Consider the following 24,387-nt stretch of genomic DNA (forward strand, 5'->3'; position numbering starts at 1 on the left):
CTCTGGGCTCCAAATTAATTGGTCGAAATCTTCTATTATTCCACTGACTGACACCACCCTGCCGCATACCACAGAATTCCCCTTAGAATGGCAAACTGACCCCATAAAATACCTCGGTGTCTAGTATCATAGAGATCCTGAGATTGTTATCAGAACCAACTATGGTAGAGTGTTCTCCTCATTAGTTGATAAAATAAATCGCTGGATACAATTGCCACTATCGCTAGCAGATCGTATAGCAATTGTAAAAATGGTCATTCTACCCAAACTGCTTTCTTTTTCTTTTCAATAATATCCCGATCCCCCCCAGAGAAGTGTTCAGACAAACAGCCTCAGTAGTGCTCAAATTGATCTGGGCAGGTAAGCAGGCGCGTGTTGAGCTGCAAATTTTATCCTTACCATACTCCAGGGGCGGTCTCTGCGTGCCTGATTTCCTATTATATTATTTATGTGCTCAGGCACAATACGCCACCTATTGGTATCACAAGATTCCATATTTGGCGCACACTGCCATAGAAGAAGGGGATTCCCTACCTACACCTTTAACAGCTATTATCACGCATCACCGACCTCCGCTACATGCTAAAGATATTAACACGATTGACACCACTAACACAGCGTGGCATAGACTAGGACAGCAAGCAAATAAGTTGCCTCTTTATGCCCCAGCCCTACCGCTACATCCCCATCCTGAACTTTCTGTTACAAGTGAGGAGGTTGGTATGAACCTACTGCACCAGGTAGGAATAGACACCTTGAGAGACCTCTATCATAACGGGGTGTTCAAAACGACGCAAGATTTATCGTATATTAAAAATCAGACATTAATGTTTCGTTTCACCTATCACTGGCTCCAGGGGGCGATTAGGAAGTTATAACCCAGCTACCCCACTGAACCACCACAATTAGATACATTACAGCTCATTTTGTCCTCACCAAACACCACGCATTTAGTCTCGCGCCTATAGACTATGGCGGAGAGCGAAATTGCTTATACTACACACAAGGCAATGGAGAGATGGAATGCAGTACTAGATGTCCCCCTTACTGAGGTGGAGTGGCAGACTGCTTGTACCCTAACTCAAATGTTAACGTCCAACTGCAATTTAAGGATTTTACATTTTAAATATTTACATCAAACATATATACGCCTGCAAAACTTTATAAGTATGGCCTCCGTCCGGACATTGCAGATTTTGTCCACCTTGCGTGGCACTGTCCAAAGGTACGGGATTATTGGGAGAAGGTGACCTCATTGTTGGCAGAAATGGTGGAGATTGATATTGCTTGCAATATTCGCACCTGTTTACTGGGGATATTGGGTAATGTACGTGCTATGAAGCGCAAATTCTGTATGGTGGCACTCTTGCTTGCTAGGTGAAAGGTCTCCTTGTGCTGGGAGAGTAAGACTGCACCCAGCATCACGCAATGGATCTATGACATGTCCTATGTCGAGATACTTTACACACATATGAAGAAGAATTGTCTGCTCGATCCCGGCCTAAAGATTATTGGAAGTATTTAACTAGCTATTTAACTGTGAATCCAACTGTCTAACTGTTATCTGAACATGTCTTCCTTTTCCTTTATGCGATATATGAAAGTTTGCAGAATCTGTTATTATGCATTTATTATACTTGGATGATGAATGCGGTAGTGTAATGGTCCGTACTGTTACTTGTATTTGAGCTATTTGCTTTATGAAAATTCAATCAAAATAAAAAAAAATTAAACCACTGCTCTGAAATTACAGAGGCAGTGGCAAGGGTAGCGACAGGCAGGCGCAGAAGGCCTGCTCTTTCACTACCTTTACCCCACCTGGAAAGCTGCTTTAGCTTCCCCTTGAAGGAGCATGTGCCACCCGTGGGAGGATGGGTATCCTCCTTTTTTACAGACCTGGAAGGTCATAACTTCTTGACAATGGATCCTACTGGTTATTGAAAAGTAGTAATGCCTTACTCTTCCAACTGATGCACTACCTCCCCAGATTCCCCCCACCAGTCCTTTCATTCGAAGACCGACTTCATATACTGCAGCAGGGGGTGTCTGCACTGCTGCAGAATAGAGGTGGAATTGCTTCCTGTGCATGAACAGTGTTGTTCTTTGTAATAACCAATTCCAAAGAAGGAATAGGGGTCTTCATCTCATCCTTGAACTCAAGATTTTGAACAGTTACGGCTGCACGTAGAAGTTCAGGGTGCTGTCCTGTGGGTCAGTTTCTTTTGGTGCTGGAAGCAGAAGGCTGAATTGCATCCCTCTAATTGCTAGGCACTTATTTCCATATACGGATCCTGCATACAATCACACCTGAGGTACGTGTTTTTTCGTTGTAGGGAGAAGTGGAGTCTGTTGTGTAGTTCAGAATTGTGTGCTTGGGCACCTCAGCATGGGATCTGGTGGAATGCCAACCTTATGGTTTTGCTCTCTGAGTACTAGGGCCAGCAGTCTGCATCATCTTGCAGACTAAAAATGTTATCTTCATCTGCAGGTGATTCAGAACATCTTTTCCCTGTGTGGTACGTTCCTCAGGACTGTGCCCAAGTCATTTTCATTTCCCGGACTTTTGATAAGTGTCTGGTGCAAGGGCCTTCTTGACCTCTCTTTGTGACAACCGTTGTCGTCCTCTCAGGGTGGAGCCCATCTACCAGTCAGAAGGGCAACTACTGCACCCCAGTCTCTAGAGTTTCCAAGGTATGCCTGAAGATTGAGAAGAGGCACCTGAGCTCCCTCCACCCTCCACTGAATGTGGTTCATGTGATCCTTTGAGCTTGTCGTCCCTTCACCAAGACTATTTTCTCTGTAAGATGGAATGGATTTGTTCGCTATGAGTTGGCTATGAGTAAGAATACAGTGGATCTTTTGACGGCTCGCCTGTTTGAGGTGCTTCACTTAGTGTTATCACTGTTAAAGTGTTGTGCTTTAGGCACAGACAAGGAATACATTAAAGTCATGTCAATCTTTCTCTGCCTTCCATACTAACCATGCCTGCTCACATCCCTGATCATGAGATTTTGAAGGGTATGACAAATGTTTTCACCCTCCTCATTGGTCATGCCTCAATGGGACTTGAATCTGGTGTTGATTTTATTGGATGGGTTCTCCTTTTGAGCCTCTCCACAGTTGAGGTTGACACATGCTTCGTCCTTAACAAGTTGCTCCTTAGGATTAAGCTGCTTTCTTTCCCAAGATGGTGACCACTTTCCACCTGGGGAAACCCATTACCATCTTTTACCCTCAACCGCATTCCACCAAAGGGAAGTAGGGCCTAAACTGACTGAACCCCATGAGGGTTTTTATATTGACTGCATCAAGGAGATCCAGTCTGATAACCAGCTGTGTGGGGTATATAGTCAGCAAGAGCAAAAGTACTTTATCCCGATATACAAGTCTGTCCATTAAGATGTGCTATGCCATTGCCAAGATGGAAACCACCACTGTGGGATCAAGGCTAATTCCACTAGGGCAAAATCTAACCATCTGTACTAACCAGGGGCGGTCCTGTGACTGAGATCTGTTGCGCTGTGACATAGGCTTCCTTTCACACCTTCCACAAACCTTGTTGAGAAACGATGGCTGTTTTGCATGCTTGGTGTCCAAGATTTCCCAGTTTGATCATTACCTGAGACCCACCATGTAGGAAGCTGGCTTTGTATATACTATACCAAAGTAAGGTATAGTGTGCACAGAGTCCAGTGGCTCCCCAGAGGTACAGCAGAGGCTAAAGTAGATAACACCTTACTCTCTTTTGTGGTAGTGTGGTTGAGCAGTCAGGCTTATCAGGAGGTAGTGTTAAGTATTTGCTGTACACACTTAGGCAGGAAATGATGTCACACTCAGACTGAATCCAGACCAGATATTTGTATAGAAAATTGTTATATTGTTATTTTATTTCTAGAACTAAGGTATCCTTAGTATCAGGTAAGTGATACTGCTCATCAGATTTTTCAGAGGAAACCCACCATACAGTCATATGGAGGGTAACAAAGTGTTGAGTTTACAGGTAAGTAAATCGTTTTAGCAATGGACTTTTGGGGGATTAGACCCAAGGTTCCCCTAAGTTCAGGTTGGCACTCAAGGGGCACCTCCTGCGACGCTAGGGAAGTTTAGAGAACAGTGAGGACACTGCAGCTAGAAGTCTCTATCAAAAAAAGACTTACTAGTAGAGTAAGAACAAATTACCTGCAGAGTGTTTTGCTGTAGTTGTATATTACAAGGGATGGAGTGTTTATACGGGAAAGCTTATCCTTGAAGTGTGATTATTTTCATTGAACCTGTGATCTGTCAAATTTTTCCAATTCATTTCTAGAGATAGAAACCCTATAATCTGATATAAATTCCACAACCAATGTATGCTTATTAACCTTTGTCACCCAGATTGAATTTACATTGCAGTTATAGGGCTAAGGAGGACAAAGGGTAAGTGTTTAAGCTAAGAAATGTTCTTACAAATGAAGCGTTCCTCCCTAGCAACGAGTATGATGAGAAGTAAATTGCATGTTCGAGGCATATGAGCTGCAGATTACACACTGTTGCATAGATCGCCATCTAGTGTTGGGCCCGGATGTTTGCACTTGTTTTTGTCCTGAAAAGTTCTTTAGAAGTCACGAGATAGGTGACTCCTCGTTTGGTTCAGATTGCGCATAGGCTCCATCCTCAGATTGTTTTTTTCCACCATCGGGATCGGATGTGTTTCCTGCGCTCCGGTTTCGAACCGAGTTTTCGTTCGGCGCGCAATCCCTCACCCGTTTCCGATGGTATTGTCTCGAACGCATTTCCCTCTCGACGCGAGTCTCAACAACTTCGAAGACTTCATTCCGGTCATCGACGAAGGCCTTCGGGCCTACCTAGGCCTTATCTTCTGGCTCATGGAAAGGACGCTATTCAAGAAGTGTCCTCAATGTGGGTCGAGGTTTCCCCACACCGATCTCCATGAAGTGGGCAACCGTTGCCTCTCACCAGAGCATGAGGCCAGGGACTGTTCGGCTTGTGCCTCCTTCCGCTCCAAAAAGACAATTCGGGACTGACTAGCTCGAAGGACCATGGCTCGTTCGTCAGCTTCGATCCCCAATGACCTCTTTGAAGAGGGTGTCGACGTGCCAAAACAGCAGCGGGCCGAAGAAGGCGTACGCTACTCCGAAGACTCAGGCGTCAAGGACATCACTCGGGCACAGCGGGTCGTAAGTACACACGTCGGCCCGATCCTCCCTCGACACCCTTCAAAAAGGCTTCGATCACACCCTCTCCTTCTGGCCTGGGTGCACACCGAGAGACTGCTTCCCATGCCCCGCCTTTGGGCTCGATAGAGAAGCCTACTAACCCTTCAGGCGACTCGGGTCGAGTCAGCCTACCTCTGGTGCTGACACACACCTACCCACACCGAAAAAGAAGCAATATTCCTCCTCATCCACGCCGACCGCTGCTTCGACATCCAAGCACTCGGCACCGAAGACTGCCACCCTCTTATCGACGCCGAAAACCCACTCGAGCCAACCAAAAAACTGCCACCTAAGGGCCCCGACTCCCATGTTTCAGAGCTGAAAAAGGCATCGGAACTGAAAAAACAACACGATCCGCCGGCCAAGGACACTGCAAAAGGTCATGGTTCCAAGCCAAAAGAACCTAGAACAGCTACCCAGTGGGTGCTGAAAAAGCCTCCGGAACCAAAAACTTCGACACCGAAGGATCTGGCATATACAGAGGAACTTTTTCAACCAGTTCCTACCCAAAATACTCTTGTGAAAGAGCCTAAGACTGGTCAATTGGCTCTTAGCTCCAAGAAGGGACCACTAGATGCACCGGTACCGGCTCCTCCTCCTAAAAAGAGACATTGCAACCTCTCCATTAAGGATCCTTTCTCCTCCTCCTCCACCGCCTCACCCACCCCATCACTCTCCTACACCATCACCTACTCCAGTTGGACATGATGATGATGATGTGGATAGCGATTCTGATGATCCAGGGGGAGGTGCAGATGATCCATTAGGGAACCCTAGTCCTCCTCACTCCCCTAACCCATTGGATGATTATAACACCCCGGACGTCCCTTATGTTCCCCAGGATGATATATATCCCTCCAGAGGACACAATAGGCTTTAACCAACTTGTCCATATGTCTGCCCAATACCATGGGGATGACCTACACACAGACACAGTGGAGGAAGATTTTTTAATGGGCACTTTCAACACCACACAAAGGTCCACTTCAATTCTACCCATGCTTAAGGGGGTCATTAAGCATGCACAAGAGGTTTTAAAGATCCAGTCAGGCCTCAAGTTCTCAACCCCTGAATCGAGAAAATATATAAGGCTGCCCCTACAGATCCAGTCTATATTAGGGGCCCGCACCACTAGACTCCCTTGTAGTCTCCAATGCATGGAAAAGGGCCAATTCCCAAACATCAGGTGAAGCCCCCCACCAGATAAGGAGTCTAAACTCCTTGACGCCTCTGGCAAACGAACAGCGTCACAGGCAGCAAACATATGGCGCATTGCAAATACTCTAGCACTGTTAGCAAGGTACGACAGGGCACATTATGATGAGCTGGAATCCATAATGCAGCATCTCAAAGATAAATACAAAAATAGGGCCAATGAACTCATACAAGAAGGTAAATCTATCACTAATACCTCCATCCGTTGTGCCCTAGATGCAGCAGATACTGCTTCAAGGGCAATTAACAGCTTCCTTTTGCGTAGGCATGTCTGGCTACGTATTTCAGGTTTCAAACCCGAAGTCCAGAGTTCCATCCTCAATCAGCCATTCGATGAGCAACACCTATTTGGCCCTAATGTTGATGTATCCCTTGAAAAGATGAAAAAGGATACCGACACAGCTAAATCTATGGGAGCCTTGCAGTCGCAAGCTCCCAAACGCTCCTTTCGTCTCTCATCCTACAGAGGCCACACGGGAGGCTACTCCTCAGATAGCCCCTCCACTTCTTACAAAACCCCTAGCCAATCCACCTTTACTCGGGGCTACCAAAGAGGGGGTTACGTGGGTAACAATAACAAAGGCAGAGGCAAAACTAACAACTCTCGCTCTGCCTCCACCCCTACCCAATGACTTTCCTCCACTTCCCCCTCACCATTTCACTCCAGTGGGGGGAAGATTGCAACAATTCCTTCCTGTCTGGAACAACATCACATCAGACAGGTGGGTGTGACATATAATTAAATCAGGTTACTGTCTTGAACTAACATCTACCCCCCCCCCCCCCTCCCCAAACATACCACCCAGACAGGGTCCAATGTCACAAGAGCATCTATTACTGCTAAAGTAAGAGGTAATATCCCTCTTTCAAAAAAGTGCAATGGAACCAGTTCCTCTGCACCAACAAAACAAGGGAGTTTACTCCCTGTACTTTCTTATCCCAAAGAAGGACAGCTCTCTCAGGCCTATTCTAGACCTTAGACCCCTAAACATATACATACAGTCGGACCATTTCCACATGTTCACACTCCAGCAGGTCCTTCTTCTTCTTTCACAAAATGACTTCCTTGCTACTCTAGATCTCACGGACGCCTACTTCCACATTCCCATTCACACTGCTCACAGGAAGTATCTCAGTGTCGTTACACACATGGAGACCAGAGAAGTTTGTAGGGTTTAGATAGGATTTATTTGTATAAGAGGTAACAGTCTACTATTTTTAAGTCTCTGCTTCTTTCTTTTCAAGGCTGGTGAGGGTACTCAGTCTTTCACGCTTCCTTCATCTTCTCTTTCTCGTCAGGGAAACATAGTGGCGTGGAGGTCCCAAACATGAAGCCATATACAAAAGCAAAGGGAAAAAGAAAGGTTTTAGGGTTTTGTCCTCTCTTTGCTACAGTGTTTTGTTGGGAAAGGGGGTGAGGGGAGGGCACCCGTACCGTCACCACGTGGTCCCTAATGTTTGCATCACATTAGCACTGGCTTTTAAGCACCATTAATCCGCCTCCCCTACCCCACAGTGGAGCCCTCTAGGAGCGGTCCATCTTAGTGAACCACCCGCGTACCCTGGCACGTACCTCTGGGAGCCACGCAACCCCAGGTGCGCGGCTAGCAGGCTCGTAGTGCCGGAAGGGGCCCGGCTCCCTCTTTGGCAGCAGGCACTCCGGTTCCATCCTTGGAAGCCGCTAGCGCCGATATCTCCAGTTTCTCGTTGTCCCGGTCGGATCCACTGCTCCCAACTCCGGTCCTCTGACGTCGAGGGTCCGATTCGGCTGAAGGGTAGGAGGTGTGTCTTTTCCGGTGTCTTCGGCGTCCTCGAGGCGTTCTCTCCCGTAAGCTGCCTCTTACTCGTTCTCTGGCCATTCCTCAAATATCCCCGCGTTGGAGGAATCCGCCCCTTGGCAATCACGTGATTCACCCACATGGGTCATGACGTCATCGGGTATGTAGTCCTTGTTAAAGGGACCTTCTCTTTCCTGGAACTGCAAATCTCCCGGGGACTGCAAGCAAAGAACAGGGGAGACGTAAGGGGGCAATTGTGAGTCTTCCTCTTCAGAAAACGGGCTGGGTAAAGGTAAAGCATGACACTCAGATTTGTAATAGACGGTCAACACTATCAATTCAAAGTACTCACATTCAGAGTCACAACAGCAGCAAGGGTATTCACCAAGTGCCTAGCAGTAGTGGCAGCGCACTTAAGAAGACAGCACAGTCACGTCTTCCCATATCTAGACTGGTTCAAAAAAGCCAGCTCTTACAACCAGTGTGTACAACACACTCACGCCACTATCCAGCTACTTCACGACTTGGGGTTCACAATAAACCACACCAAGTTCCATCTGCAACCGTCCCATATACAACAATACCTCGGTGCCACAATAAATACCTCAAAAGCGCCAGCTTATCCCGCTCCTGTCAGAATAGCAAACATGCAAGCTCTTCTCACAAAATTTCAACCGGAACACACTCTTCCAGCTCGGGCGTTCATGCAGCTCATAGGGATGATGGCCTCTTGCATATTTGTAGTGCCTCCTGCAAGACTACAAATGCGTCCCCTTCAAAAGTGCTTAGCACGCCAATGGAACCAGGCTCAAGGTCAGTTGACAGATCTAGTGTTGGTGGACTGTCGTACTCATCGCTCTCTGCAGTGGTGGAACACCAAAAACCTTTCCGAAGGGCGACCGTTCCTCAAATCGTCTTGACAGCGGGTGCATCGCTCTCCGGCTGGGGAGCTCACCTACTGCACAACACCATGCAGGGCAGTTGTACACCACAACAAAAGTTACTCCACATCAACCACCTGGAGTTACTAGCCATATTCCTAGCCTTGAAAGCATTCAAAAAGCAAATATCAGGCAAGACTGTATTAGTCCGCACGGACAACATGACAGCCATGTATTACATACAAAAACAGGGCGGAACACACTCCCTGCAACTCTCTCAGCTAGCGCAGAACATATGGCGGTGGGCTATACCTGAGAACATATTCCTCTTAGCCCAACATGTTCCTGGAGTACAGAACACCATGGCAGATCTGTTGATCCGTCAAACACAACAGATCCACCAGTGGGAACTTCATCCACAAGTTCTTCAACCGTTCTTTCAGATGTGAGGACGACCTCAGATAGACCTCTTTGCCACCCACAAAAACGCCAAATGCCTAAACTTCGCCGCCAGATATCCACACCCACTGTCCAAAGGCAATGCGACACGGATGAACTGGTCAGGCAGATATGCGTACGCTTTTCCGCCTCTCCCACTCATGCCGCTAGTAGTGCGCAAACTACAGCAACATTCTCTAACCCTCATCCTAGTTGCTCCAACGTGGGCCAGACAACCGTGGTACACCACAATTCTGGAACTTTCTGTAATACCACACCAAAAACTATACCTATACCTATCTCCATGCCTCTTAACCCAGAACAATGGAGAAATCAGACACTTGGACCCAGCTCTGCTCAACCTTGCCATCTGGCTCCTAAGGTCCTAGAATTTGGTTACTTTAGCCTTCCTCCTGACTGCATGAACATCATAAAAGAAGCTAGACGTCCAACCACTAGAGCATGCTATGCAGCCAAGTGGAAACTTTTTGTAATATATTGTCACAACAACAATATCAATCCCCTAGATGTGTCTATTCAGCCACGAGTTACATCTCCAAAGATATAACTTAGCCTACACGTCTATTAGACTGCATCTTACTGCCATAGCAGCATATCGACAAGATAGACAGCACCTATCTCTTTTCAGAGTACCTGCTATAAAAACCTTTATGAAAGGCCTTAAAAGAATAATTCCTCCCAGAGCACGGCTAATGGGACCTCCCCTCGAAACTTTACATAAATGGGAACTACAATTCTTAACATGGAAGGTTGCGTTCCTAGTAGCTATTACTTCTCTACGGAGAGTTAGTGAACTACAAGCACTAACTATTCAAGAACCTTTCCTGTAAATGCATCATAATAAGGTTGTTCTCCGTACTAATCCTAAATTCCTTCCTAAAGGCATTTCTCCCTTCCACCTCATTCAATCTGTGGAACTGCCCGTTATTTTTTCTCGCAGCCACAAACAGTCGCAGAAAGAGCTCTTCATACCTTAGATGTAAACAGAGCGTTACTATACTACACTGAGAGAACACAACCCTTTCGTACGACCAAACAACTTTTCGCGTCTTTCTCACCACCACACAAAGGCAACCCTATATCAAAATCTGGGATTGCCAGATGGATTGTCAAATGTATACAAATCTGCTACCACAAAGCTAAAAGTACATTATATGTTCCTCCTAAAGCCCACTCTACAAGAAAGATAGGGGTTTCCATGGCATTTTTAGGGAACATTCCCTTAGATGACCTCTGCTAAGTAGCTACATGGTCTACACCGCACACATTCACAAAGCACTATTGTGTAGATGTGCAAACTAAACAACAAGCTACTGTAGGCCAGGCTGTACTCAAAACACTATTTCAGACTACTGCAACAGATACTGATGGTCACCGCTAAGAGGGGGTACTGCTGTATAATCTATGCAACCGTGTGTAATCTGCAGCTCATATGCCTGGAACGGAAAATGCTACTTACTAGTATGCATCTGTTCTTGGCATGTAGAGCTGCAGAGTTGCACACGCCCACCGCCTCCCCGGCTATCTTTTATCTGTTCCAGTATTATCTTAATTAGATACAGCTTACATGGACATCCTTCCTTTTCTTGCAAAGCTCCATCATTTCCCTAATGGCGAAAAACAATCTGAGGATGGAGCCGATGCCCATGCGCAATGTGATCCAAAGGAGGAGTCACCTATCTCGTGACTTCCAAAGAACTTTTCAGGACAAAAACAAGTGCAAACATCCGGGCCCAACACTAGATGGCGATATATGCAGCAGTGTGCAACTCTGCAGCTCTACATGCCAAGAACAGATGCATACTGGCAAGTAGCATTTTTCTTCTTGCTGTTCCTTTTCAGCCCCTTCATTAATTTTGTCTGAGTATAGGACCTGCATGCAGTCCATTTTGGATGCCCTTTAGGTGCTTCCAAAAATCGTCATTCTTCACCTGTGATGTTCATTGTGATCTTAACGTAAACAATTCTGGAAACCTTATCTGTTTGTAAGTTTTGACTTTTCTGAGCTTCACAATTAATCAGTTACTAAACAGTCAATGTTTGGACAGTATTGCTGTTCGTTTTCACGCACCAAAAAAATGCATGCAGCTGGTCTCGGCCTGTCTTTGTTCAGTTTGGAATTCAGGGTCTAGTTGTGATTTCCCTAGAAGCTGAACAGAGCTGAACATTTGGGACACTTACTCCCATGCTTTCTGTAGAGTGTTTAATTTTCTTTCCAGACTGTGTTTTGAAGATTGTAACGTGTATCTATTTAACATTTATCTATGTGTCATCAGCTTAAAGATTTCATTTTGAATGTAATTGGTATTGGCCGGTGATGCATTGTCTTGTCTTTCTACAGGCCTGAACCTGCTGCTTGTAAGGAGACTGGAGCTTCCAAAGTCAGTAAGAATTTAGACCTCATCTATTTAATTCACATCTTCACAGAATCAGTTACACTGGATTGCGGACTTTCAGCCTATGATGAGTTTAAACATGCTTTAACACCCACCTGATTTTGAGGACAGACCTCTTGCATGAAAACATATCCATGTGATGTTTGTTTTTTTCAAGAAATGCTGGCAGGTGGAATACTTGGATAGCACACACTCGAAACAAAAGGTCCAGTTTTACCGACCCTGTATTGCCTCAACATCTTGACCAATTAGAGTTCCTCGTTTGCTAGTGTTAAGCCCAATCTTGCCTGATGGCATATAACCCTAGGTTCTAGAATTGCTGTGTTATTTGTCTCGGTCTTTGGGGATGGGTCAGAACTTGGAAGTATTTCAAGGTTTCAAAACATTTTCTAAGTCAAAGCCAATTGATTTATGCGTACATCCAGACAGCCTGCTGTCCGATGGTGGTGTTGAGTGGGTTGGGTCAGTGTGTACAGTGTTAAACTTTCTATTCTTGTTATTCCATCTAGCATGAGATTTTGGCCGTAGTTGGTTTAATACTTAAGACAGATGTTTAAACTGACATGGAACTGATGTGACATTTCGCCATACACTGGGCACTGCAGCATTCCGGCAGAGTGAACTTGCAAATAAAAGTAGGGGTGTGAGCCTGTTCTAGAACGGGGGCAGAGTGCCTGTGGTTCTGCACGATAGAACATTCAGCCCAAAAAAGTACTTTGTTTACATGAACTTTATTTGAGTTAGTTCTCATGAGAAAAATCTAAGGTATGCGTACACATAACAAAGGCTTGTAACTTAGTAACATGGCATCATTTAAGTACTGCTAAACCAAAAATGCACTGTCATCCAAATGCTTCCACGTTTTCAACTCCAACCATCTCAACCAAGAGAAAGCTATGATTGTTTAGCTGAAGGAAAATAAATAAACTCCACAACCTACAGATAGGTCAATATTTGTGGAACTCCAATAAGTTAGTGCTTACGTAATAAACTTTAAAAAGCCCCAACTATATAAGCATGGTGAAGGTGGCATGCAAGATAATGTAAAAAAGATCCCACAGATGTTGGAAAAAGGAAGGGAGAGGGAAGTCCTATTTTGGAAGGAAACAATAGAATGGTTTTTGCTGGCATTGGATAATGAGCCTTAGAAAAGGTCTTGCTGAGGTTAAAACTTAGCTGTGCACGGCTATTTAGTATTTGCTAGCAGAGAGGCCACCTAAAGTATATGTTTGAAGTGTATCTGCAAGGAATGGAGCCATTATTTGGGGGTCTGGATTTAAACCAACAGATATGTTGAAGAAATAACGTGTATAATGAACAGGAAGGAGCCAAGGACAGAATCTAAGCCTATTTACTGGCAGTCAATTGCTCTCCAAGCCAAAGAAGCACAGGGATGATGAGTAAAAGGTAGGAGGAAAATTACAAAGATGCTGCCACATTGATGCCCGGTTGTGGTGAAAAATCAAGATTTCCCAATGCTACAGGATCCGCTTCTTTTGGCATTCAAGTTCATCTACAGGGAAATTGTGGACCAAAGTCTGGGGGGAGGGGGTTTGACTTACAGCAGAGGAATTTCTCCTAGTCAGCCAATCTGCCCATGTCCGTTCTTCCGTTGCTGATCCACCAAGTCTTCCAGGATGAGCAAGCTGTCCCAGATATGCTGATTGACTACCAAGTCTTGCATTCTTACAGCAGACATGCACAAACCTAGTGTTTTGGAGCGTGTGAGTGATTCTATATTGCTTAATACACACCTTGTGTGCATAGTGACTAGTGAATTTAAGGCTTTGTTTGTACATAGATGATACAGGACTAGTTTATCATCTAGAATCAAATGATTTGATTTTAAAGTCTTATCAGCTATGCCATACATTTCTACGAATTAATAGGTAATAATATTAAAAGTATACTGTACCACCAAGGAAAATAGCTCACAATTGAGACATCTGAGCCCAGATCACAAGCTTTAATTTACCGTAGGTGGTGTGAGCCTGGCTTTAAAAGTTCAGGGCCACAAAGATAGCTTTAACAATTAAAACAAATAGTAAGCTAGAAGTATAATTTGACGTTTTATGGAGGAATCCTCACCCAAACATAATTTTTTGAAAACGGCCTTTTCGCCCGTTTTGCTCCAACGATTAGTTTTTGAGGGCGGACAGCAGGTATGAGGCTAGAACGGAAGTGTCCATGCGTTCCTGACAACTTGTGGTTATTCGAAATTGAACAATACGTATAGCTGTTGCTTACAGGCAAAAATGTCACTCATTAGTGTAATTCGAATCTTGAAAGAATGCTAGAGTACTAGTGTTTTAGGGCCATAGGCCTACACACCGAAAAATGTCAAATGACTAGCTGATGTAGCAAGCCATTATTATGTAGAATTTCATCATCAGAATTCGGTCTGGCTGTGCGTGTGACTGCATTATTCTTCATAAAAGCATATTTTAAGGGTTTTTGTGAAGCACTGGTATAGCTTTGTTCACGTGTTCAAACCCTTTTATATAACCCCTTCGACGCTAATGACAAAGCCAGCTCGTCATGGGTGTTACCTGCCCTGCGCTTATGACGAGCTGGCTTTGTCATGAATAATGGGGATCTTGACATTGCAGCACCCAGCGGGAAAACCCATAGCAGCCAAGGTGATAATGTATTTTCATACTTACCACTAATGGAAGAGGTGCGTACTGTAAAGAGAACTATGACAATGGCTGAACTTTCCTGTTGCAATGGTGAGCATTGTGTGCTTGTATTGAATGAAAGCTTTTTTATAGTCGGAAAAGGGTGTGGTCTGTGATGATTGTCAACAGCAGTGTTGCTTGATTTTGTCTGAAAACTGTATATTTTTTTAGCTGAAAAGTTCCAGCAGATATCCTGCACAACTGTTGCCTCCTCCTCCCAACCAAACATTGAGGTAGCAGACTATGTTTCACTTTAGTCTTCTGATTTTTTTTCCCCAGTTGAAGCTGAGACCTCATGAAAAGCTAAAGCTGCGCATGCAGAAAGCCCTAAACAAGCAGTGTAAGCCCACAGACTACTTTGAATCTGCTAGTCTTTGTTCTAATACTGCAGCATTCGTAATCTACTTTTCTGCCTGTCTTTACAGTTAAGGCAGATAAAAGAGCAGCTCAGGAGAAGATGATGCAGCAGGAGCACGAACGACAGGTAAGACTTTCTGTGTCTTTAATCTCAAAGACCTCTGTATCATGAGAATTTGCAGTAGGATGTGGACATCCTGTGTAGCTGACCAAGTTCAGCAGGGAAAGTTGTGTTCGAGGCATATAAGCTGCAGATATGACACTGTGCATTAGATCGCCACCTGGTGTTGGGCTCGGATGATTGCTTGTTGTTGTCGTCTTGGAAGAAGTCTTTGAAGTCACTAGATAGGTGACTCCTCCCTTGGACGATAGTGCGCATGGGCATCGACTCCATCCTTAGATTATTTTTTTCCACCACTGGGTTCGGATGAAACTATTCCGCTCCGGTTCGAAATCTACTTTTCAAGTATGAAACTTCAACTCTGCGATGAGGGAGTACATTTGTGCACAGTGAGACGTGTTAATAGATTAATCCTAGCTCCATATCACTTGTTTCCACAAAGGTTGTGACACTACCACTTGGAGTGGTCCACTGCAAGCAACCACTTGAAAAATCATAAACAATGAAAACCAAGAGTGTCCAAGTAAACAAATACATTTTTAGCACCATTTCTGCTTATTCAAAAGTAGACCAAGAATTCTCAGCAGGCTTGCTAGATGATTTCATTCAACAGTCTTTTTTATTTTTGATTATTTCATAACATCCACTTGCATTGTATAATCAATTTTCCGTCATTCATGGAAATTTGTTCAAATGGCAAAAATTATCCCATCGCTACACCCTACGCGTTTCGTCCCCTCCGGGACATCATCAGGGCTTAGAACAATATTATGATGTTCCCAGAATCACGTAATGACCCAATAGCTTGTCTCATCCATAACAGATCCTTATATATCACCACTTCGTTTATTCAAACTTCTCCTATATCCCAATCGGGCGTTGTTTCCTTCCAATCAGTAGTGTTATTTAGAACTAGAATTTCAGTTCAATTCCATCAATTCCATATCTACCTCTCCTGATGTATTAGAACAAGAACCTTGTCCCTCGCTGATTCACCTAAGATCCATGAGTGTAACCTTCTTACATCTTAAAAATTCTTCCTAAGTACTGGTATCAGCTCCCAACGTCCTCTTCCTGTGGCGACCGGTACGATAAATCCGTTGTCAAACAAGTACTTCGAAGCGTAAAAATGTTCTTCAAACTTCAGCAAACACCTACGATTCCGGTCGTCGACGCGGGCCGTTGGGCCTACCCACGCCGCGAGGCCTACACCTCATGGAAAGGACGCCATTCAAAAGATGCCCCGAGTGTAGAGCAAAATGTCCACACAGTGACCATCACAAGTTCTGTAACCTGTGCTTGTCGCCAGAACACGACGAATCCAGCTGCACAGCCTGTGCATCCTTTCGATCGAAAAAGACCATTCGAGATCGGAGGGCCCGTCGACGCAACATGCAGAGATCAGCTCCGGAACCGGTGGATATCTTCGAAGGTCCATGCGTCCCAGAAGAAGATTCTGATGATCTCCAGATTGTATCCGAGGCAGATGACTCCATACCTGCGGGTCAACGCATGAGTACCACTGCCCCTTTCCCAGTCCAAACACCAAAATCGAAGGCAAAGGTCAACACTCTACCTGCAGGGCCTAGTCGAGACCGAAAAAACACTTCGAAAGCCCCGCCATCGAGCCCAGCTCCAAAGAAAATAATGAAGCCTTCCGGTAGCTCCATACCGAGCAAACCGCATGTGCCAATAGCACCTGCTCCCTCGGCACCGAAATAAAAAGAAGTCCCGGTTCCGAAACACACTCCGAAGCCGTCGACTCCGAGAGACAAAATGGCTCCGAAAACAACGAAGCCGGTTTCCGATGCCTCGAAAACTGCTTCCACTCTGAAGCCGATACCCTTGATGCCTAAACAGACAAAGCCTGCTTCCGATGCTTCCAAGTCCACGAAACAGGCTTCGGCTCCAAAGACAATCAGGTAGATTCATCAAGCATTTTTGCGAGCGCAAACGGTGCGAATCGCAAAAATCGTCCGCTTGCGCCCGCAAAAATTGCATTTGGGATTCATCAATGGTTCATGCTCTCGCAATATAAGAATTCGCAAATCATAGCGAATTCTCAAATTGCGATAGCATATAAGGAATCGCAATTTGCGATTCCTTATATGCAATGCATGAACCATTTTAAAATTGCGATTTTGCAATCCGGGGCCGCTATTTACCGCGAAGTCAAACCTCGTGGTAAATAGCGAAAACTTAGAAAAATGCACTTAAGTGCATTTTTCTAAGTTGTATGTTACACACACACATGTCCTTGGGACATGTGTGTGCGTAACACCAGCATCCCATATCATTTCAGGGGTGCAACAGGGTGTCCTTTGGACACCCCTGCACCCTTGAAATTGCAGAATCAAAATGCGAATCGCTAATAGCGATTCGCACATTGATATGTCTTCCCATTCATTCCTATGGGCCTTTAGGCCCATAGGAATGAATGGGGAGTTATTCCTTATTTGCGATTAGCAATTAGCTAATCGCAAATAAGGAAGCTGTAGGAATCGCAATAAATATTGCGATTTCTACATGAATCCCGTTTTGCGAGTCTGTAATAGCGATACCTTAATAATCGCTATTACAGACTCTCAAAACATGCCGATGATGAATCTACCTGAATATCTTCAGTGCTGAAATGTACGCCAAAGGACTCAACATCAGCTCCTAAGGCTAAAGACAAGCAACAAACAGGTTTGGAACCGAAAGAATCGTCGCCGAAGGCTGTGCCTCAAGAAGAGGAGCTTTTCCAACCAGATCCCTTACAGAAAAGGATCTACATTGATCCTGAAACAGGACATGTTTCCACACCACACAGGAAGAGGACATCTCCTACGCACCCTTCTTCTCCTGTATCTCCTTCTCCTCCTCTACCTTTAAACATTTTACCTCAAAATTCTCCTCCTCATTTTCCACCAAATACACCTCCTCAAGATTTTGATGATGATGATGATGATGAGTATAGCATGGGGGAGGGAGAGACCAAGATGACCATTTTCCCTACCCAACAGGTTCACCAGACTGGGAGTATCCATCCCACAGGATGTGCCAGATATTCCTGACCCCATACATATCCATCTAAACCTTCTCCTCCAGAAGACAATATTGGGTTTGGACACTTAATTAATAGGGCTGCCATCTATCACAATGTCACCATGCCTTCAGATGAGGCAGAGGAAGATTTTTTATTAGACACTTTTGAACACTCCCAAAAATGTGTGCAAATACTGCCAATGATTAAAGGAGTCATTAAGCATGCACCAGAAGAGTTTAAAGATCCTGTACGATCTAGAATCATAAACTCAAGGATAGAAAAAAAGTACAGGGCGGCTCCTGGGGACCCTGCCAACATTAAAGGACAGCTACTCCTAGACTCCCTAGTAGTTTCAAACGCAAGGAAAAGAGAAAATTCCCAAACATCAGGCGAAGCACCACCTCCTGATAAAGAATCAAAGATCATAGATGCTTCAGGGAAAAGAATAGCTGCCCAAGCTAGCAATACATGGCGATTCGCTAACACACAGGCCCTCCTCGCAAGATACGACAGGGCTCACTATGATCAGTTAGAGAAGCTCTTACAACATCTACCTGACCAATATAAGGCACAAGCAAATTATCTCATACAAGAGGGTAAGCTTATATCAAATGCCTCCATCAAGTGCGCACTTGATGTAGCAGACACTGCATCCAGAGCAATAAACACCAGTGTCCTCCTTAGACGTCACCCGTGGCTATACATTTCAGGATTTATGCAATAAGTGCGAACTACTATCTTATATCAGCCATTGAAACAACAACAATTGTTTGGTCCAGAGGTAGTCACAGCACTTGAAAAAATGAAGAAAGACACTGACACAGCAAAGTCTATGGGAGCTCTGCAGTCCACTCAAGTGCGAGGCTCCTTTCGTCGCTCCTTCTACAGAGGAGGCTCCAAACAAGCTGGAGCAGACAATTCAGCTTCCTTCAAAGCCAATACACAAACATCCTTCAATAGAGGATTCTTTAGAGGAGGCTACAGAGGCAACAACAACAAGTGAAGAGGTAGAGGAAACAACAATAATCAAACTTCTCCCAACACAAAACAGTGACTTCCTTCTGCTCCCCCAACAGCATTCCACTCCTGTAGGGGGCAGACTAACACAGTTCCTACCTGTCTGGAATTCCATCACAACAGACAAGTATCCAGTATGGTTACTGCCTAGAGCTTACAGCTACCCCTCCACATATACCACCCAGACATCGCTCAATGTCCGCAGAACATCGAACGCTGCTCCAACAAGAGGTTCTCTCATTGTTGCAAAAAGATGCAATCAAGCTAGTTCCGTTTTAACATCAAGGAACAGGGGTTTACTCACTCTATTTCCTAATACCCAAAAAGGACGGAACATTAAGACTAATTCTAGACCTAAGGCCTCTCAATCTGTCTATACACTTAGATCATTTTCACATGATCACTGTTCAACAATTGCTCCCATTGTTGCTACAAGGCGATTTGTTGCTACTAGACCTCAAGCACGCCTACTTCCACATTCCCATACATCCTTCTCACAGGAAGTATCTCAGATTTGTACTAGAAGGACAACACTATCAGTTCAAAGTCCTTCCATTCGGGGTCACAACTGCACCATAAGTGTTTACAAAGTGCCTAGCAGTAGTAACAGCACATCTCAGAAGACAACATATCCACGTCTTCCCATACTTAGACGATTGGCTCATAAAAGCCAAGTCATTCAATCAGTGTGTCCAACACACATCTCAAACAATTCAAACACTACACAACTTGGGGTTTACAATCAACTACACCAAGTCACATCTCCAGCCCTCTCATGTACATCAATACCTAGGGGCTACAATAAACACAGAGACAGCTCTAGCTTATCCCAGTCCAGCCAGGATACAGAGCATTCAAGCCCTAATCACAAAGTTTCAAAACCAACACTCTCTCCCAGCCAGGGTGTTCATGCAACTAATAGGCATGATGGCATCTTGCATTTTTATTGTACCATTTGCAAGACTGCAAATGCGCCCCTTGCAGGAATGTCTAGCACATCAGTGGAATCAGGCTCAAGGACAACTTACCGACCTGGTGTTGGTGGACAGCCGCACACATCACTTTCTGCAGTGGTGGAACACCAAAAACATGTCCAGAGGGCGGCCGTTCCTCGAGCCTGTGCCACAGATAGTACTGACAACAGACTCCTCCCTCACAGGATGGGGAGCCCATCTGCTCCACCATACAACTCAGGGAAAATGGACCGATCAACAAAAGGTGCTTCACATCAATCACCTAGAGCTGCTAGCAATATTCCTAGCACTAAAATCCTTCCAAGTACATGTACAGAACTAAGCTGTCTTAATCCGTACGGACAATATGACAGCCATGTACTATATTAAAAAACAAGGAGTCAGACATTCCCGGCAAAGCAACTGTTTCAAGCTTTCTCTCCACCACATAAAGGCAACCCCATCTCTAAAGCTGGAATTGCAAGGTGGATTGTAAAATGGATACAAATATGCTATCACAAAGCAAAACGTATATTAACAGTTCCTCCTAGAGTGCACTCCACACGCAAACTAGGAGCCTCCATGGCTTTCTTAGGGAACATTCCCCTAGAAGACATCTGCAAGGTAGCAACATGGAATACAACACACACCTTCACTAAAACTCTACTGTGTTGATGTGCAAGCCAAGCAGTAAGCTGCAGTAGGCCAAGCTGTCCTCAAAACTTTCAAACTACTGCAACAGATACAGGTGACCACCGCTAGGGGAGACACTGCTGTACAATCTACAATCTATGCACGGTGTGAGATCTGCAGCTCATATGCCTCGAACGGAAAACGCTACTTACCAGTATGCATCTGTTCTTGGCATGTAGAGCTGCGGAGTCTCACACGCCCACCCGCCTCCCTGGGGCCTGTATGTGTTCCAGTTCTATCTTAATTAGATACACACACATGGACATCCCTTTTTCTATTTCTACTAATTCCATCATTTCCCATCATGGCGAAAAAAAATCTAAGGATGGAGTCGATGCCCATGCGCACTATCCTCCAAGGAAGGAGTCACCTATCTCGTGACTACAAAGACTTCTTCCAAGACAACAACATACAATCATCCGAGCCCAACACCAGGTGGTGATCTAATGCACAATGTGAGACTCTGCAGCTCTACATGCCAAGAACAGATGCATACTGGTAAGTAGTATTTTCCTTTCCCGTTATTCCTAGAGCCTGCACCATTAAAAACAAAAGATGCCTTTATAGCTTTCCTGGGGAACATTTCAATAGCTGACATATGTAAAGCAGCCACCTTGTCCACACCCCACACTTCACAAGTCAATGTTGGTCGAGCAGTACTACATACACTTTTTCAATCTATTGCAACACCCACTGGCTAGCAACCGCTTTTGGGAGGTCTGCTTTACAGTTGATGCACAGCATGTGTATCTACAGTCACACATGCCCCGAATGGTAAATGTTACTTATCCAGTATTGGGGTATCTTTCATAGATTCACATGCCTGAATCATTCCCCGTCGCCGAGGCGGGAGTCCCACGGTAAATAAAATAGCAGTGCCAAAAGTAAGGTAAATAACAGTAGTAGGCCCTAAGGAAAAGGCCTGAGGCCCAAATCTTAGTAGCCTATCTACATCATTATGCTAAAAAGACCAAAATCTTTGTCCCAACCAATCAGCTAGCAGCACCCTCTAGAACCTTCTCTGCAGAGCCAGTTCTCCTCAGATTTTCACTGCACGTCGTGTGGAAGGGAGTCTCCCTCAGTGCTGCTCAGTTTTTCCTTCATGATGTCTGACAAGAAGGCCTTGTTCAAACCTTGCAGAACATTCGACAAAAAAAGAGTCCATGTTGATGATCAACATAAGGACTGTATCTATTGCCTCTACCCAAAGCATGAGGCTAAAGATTGTAAGATCTGCCACACCTTCCCTTCAAAAACTCTAAGTGATAGGGAGGCTAGAGTCCTGTTGTGGCTCAAATCTTCTTCATCTGAAGATGATGATAGAGCTTCAACCTCCAGCAATAGAGCAAGATCTCAGGACAGTTCGCCAAGTCAGAGGAGAAAACCTATCAAATCCTCATACTCTACTTCTGATCCTTCCCAATCCTCTGGGCCTATTCAGTCTACAGAAGCTTCAGCTCTCAAGGACTCTAAAAAGCAATTAATCAAAACCGTGAGTAAAAGCAGTTCTGTCTCTTCAGCTTTACCTTTGTCGACTATCTCTGTCACATCTTCAGCTCCTTCGTCGATGGCCACATTTTCTACTACTTATATTACTTCTCCTATCCTGTCGACGAGGATTTCCATAGTGTCTAAAAAAGCCGTCGTCGATGATCCACCGACGAAAGCCTCATCGTCGATGCCGTCTAAACAATAGTCGACGAAGGTACCATCGACGAAGCTTCCGTCGTCGACGAAGACATCTTCTGTGCCGTCTTCGAGTGACCCGTCGACGAAGTCAAGTCCATCGACGAGTGACCCATCGACGTCAAGTCTGACGACGATGGTTCCGACGACGTCGAGTCCGTCGTTGCGTTCCCGTCGACGACGACTAAAATGAAGAGTCCATCGACGGTGAATCTATCTTCTTTGCCCCTGTCAATGACCATACAATCTACAGGAGTGGAACCTGCTTCTAAGTCTTTAGTGGCGGTGCAAACTTTTTCAACGCCTATTTCTATGATAAGTTTCCAGCTTAAATCTTTCCAGGGGCAAGAGTTTTCGTATATATCACCACTTACTCCATCTCACCTCCTTGACACATATGCCCAAGAGGAGGATGATGACTATGATGATGACGATGAAGGAGCTTTTGTAATAGCTCGTCATCCTTCAGAACTGAACATTAAATGTCAAGAAGACGAGGAAGATGAATACTACACGGAACACTACTACCAGGAGGACATTGTTGTTCCTCACCACACAGCATGCCAGAGGCATTCTCGGATTTCAGAGTCCAGCCATCTGCCTCCTACCCTCATTCAGGACTTGCAGGCCATGTTAGCTGGTTCTAGGCAGCGCTTTCCACCACAGCAAGTCATTCCACCACCCCAGCCTGTGGTAGTTCCAGATCCTATACCTCAGCCGGAGGTTCCGGCACCAATGTCTCCAATTACAGAACCTCCTCAACAGCACCAGCCTGTTCAGCCTGTTCAAACTCTGGACACTTCTTCGGATGAAGAAGTTGAAGTTGAACTGCCAGAGAATCCTCACTTGGATCCTGGGATTCATATATTATTCCCATGCCGTCTCCACCAACTCCACAACCATCAGAGTCACCTCCAGAAGATATAGGTGGATATCATAACCTTGTGCAGCAAGCTGCTACTACGTTTCAGCTTCCAGTGACTGTGGAACAAACTGATTGTTTCCTCCACGATTTCAAAGAGGAGGCTAGGAAAGTTATCAGAGCAATTCCAATAATAGATCACATATGGACTGAGGGCATCAAGATTATGAAGAATCCTGCATCCGTGCCTGCAGTGCTTCCACGGATTGATAAAAAATATCGTGCTCCGATCAACAGCCCATCCTGCCTCATTGGTCACCCCAGGCCGAATTCAGTAATTTCACAGGCCGCCCAACAAAGGTCTAAAAATCCGGCCACACCCATCACCACACCACCGGACAAAGAGGGACGTCGTCTTGACCTCATTGGTAAAAAGTTCTCAACCATGGCTGCCGCCTCCATCAGGGCAGCAAATTCATTAGCGATCATAGGGCGTTATGATCGCCAAATGTGGTCGGACATGGCGGGTCTGATTGACCTTATTCCAGAGGGCAAACAACAGGAGGCTAGAAAGATCTTGTTGGAGGGAGAGCGCTCAGCATCAGAAACTATCGACTGCGCTCTGGATATTGTCAACACAAATTTCAGGCAATTGGCTGGGGCTGCAGTTCTCAGGCGCCAAGGTTGGTTAAAGGCTACCACCTTCCGACCAGAAGTCCAAACCAAAATATTAGATATGTCCTATGACGGCGAATCTTTGTTTGGCAAACCTATTGATGAAGCCCTCCAAGCAATCAAGACAGATACTGATACCGCAAGATCTTTGGGTTCCCTAAAGTACAAACGGGGAACATTCAGAGGTGCTAGAGGGCGTGGCTATTCCTCTAAAGGAGGTTACCATCAACAGAGCAGACAATATCAGCCTCAATATCGGCAATTTTATCAATCATCGTGCCACCAATCCAATACGGCGGGTTTCTCTCGCCAAGGAGGCCGAAAACGCTCCAACAATCTAGGGCGAGACTCTCATAGAAACAAGTGAGTTCA

At 45.1% G+C, this 24,387-nt stretch overlaps 1 protein-coding gene across 10 annotated transcripts in view; it reads left to right on the forward strand.

Annotated features, from left to right (window-relative positions):
- CLASRP (CLK4 associating serine/arginine rich protein) overlaps positions 1-24,387 on the forward strand; it is an 893,416-nt gene that overhangs the window by 615,516 nt on the left and 253,513 nt on the right. For all 10 annotated transcript variants that reach the window (XM_086938423.1, XM_086938429.1, XM_086938425.1 and 7 more), the window contains 3 exons: positions 11,891-11,930; positions 14,903-14,963; positions 15,049-15,107. In XM_086938423.1, coding sequence (XP_086794549.1) covers positions 11,891-11,930; positions 14,903-14,963; positions 15,049-15,107 — 160 coding nt within the window. The remainder of the gene's footprint in view (positions 1-11,890; positions 11,931-14,902; positions 14,964-15,048; positions 15,108-24,387) is intronic.

This window comes from Lissotriton vulgaris, chromosome 9 (genome assembly GCF_964263255.1).
Source record: "Lissotriton vulgaris chromosome 9, aLisVul1.2, whole genome shotgun sequence".
NCBI lineage: Eukaryota > Metazoa > Chordata > Amphibia > Caudata > Salamandridae > Lissotriton > Lissotriton vulgaris.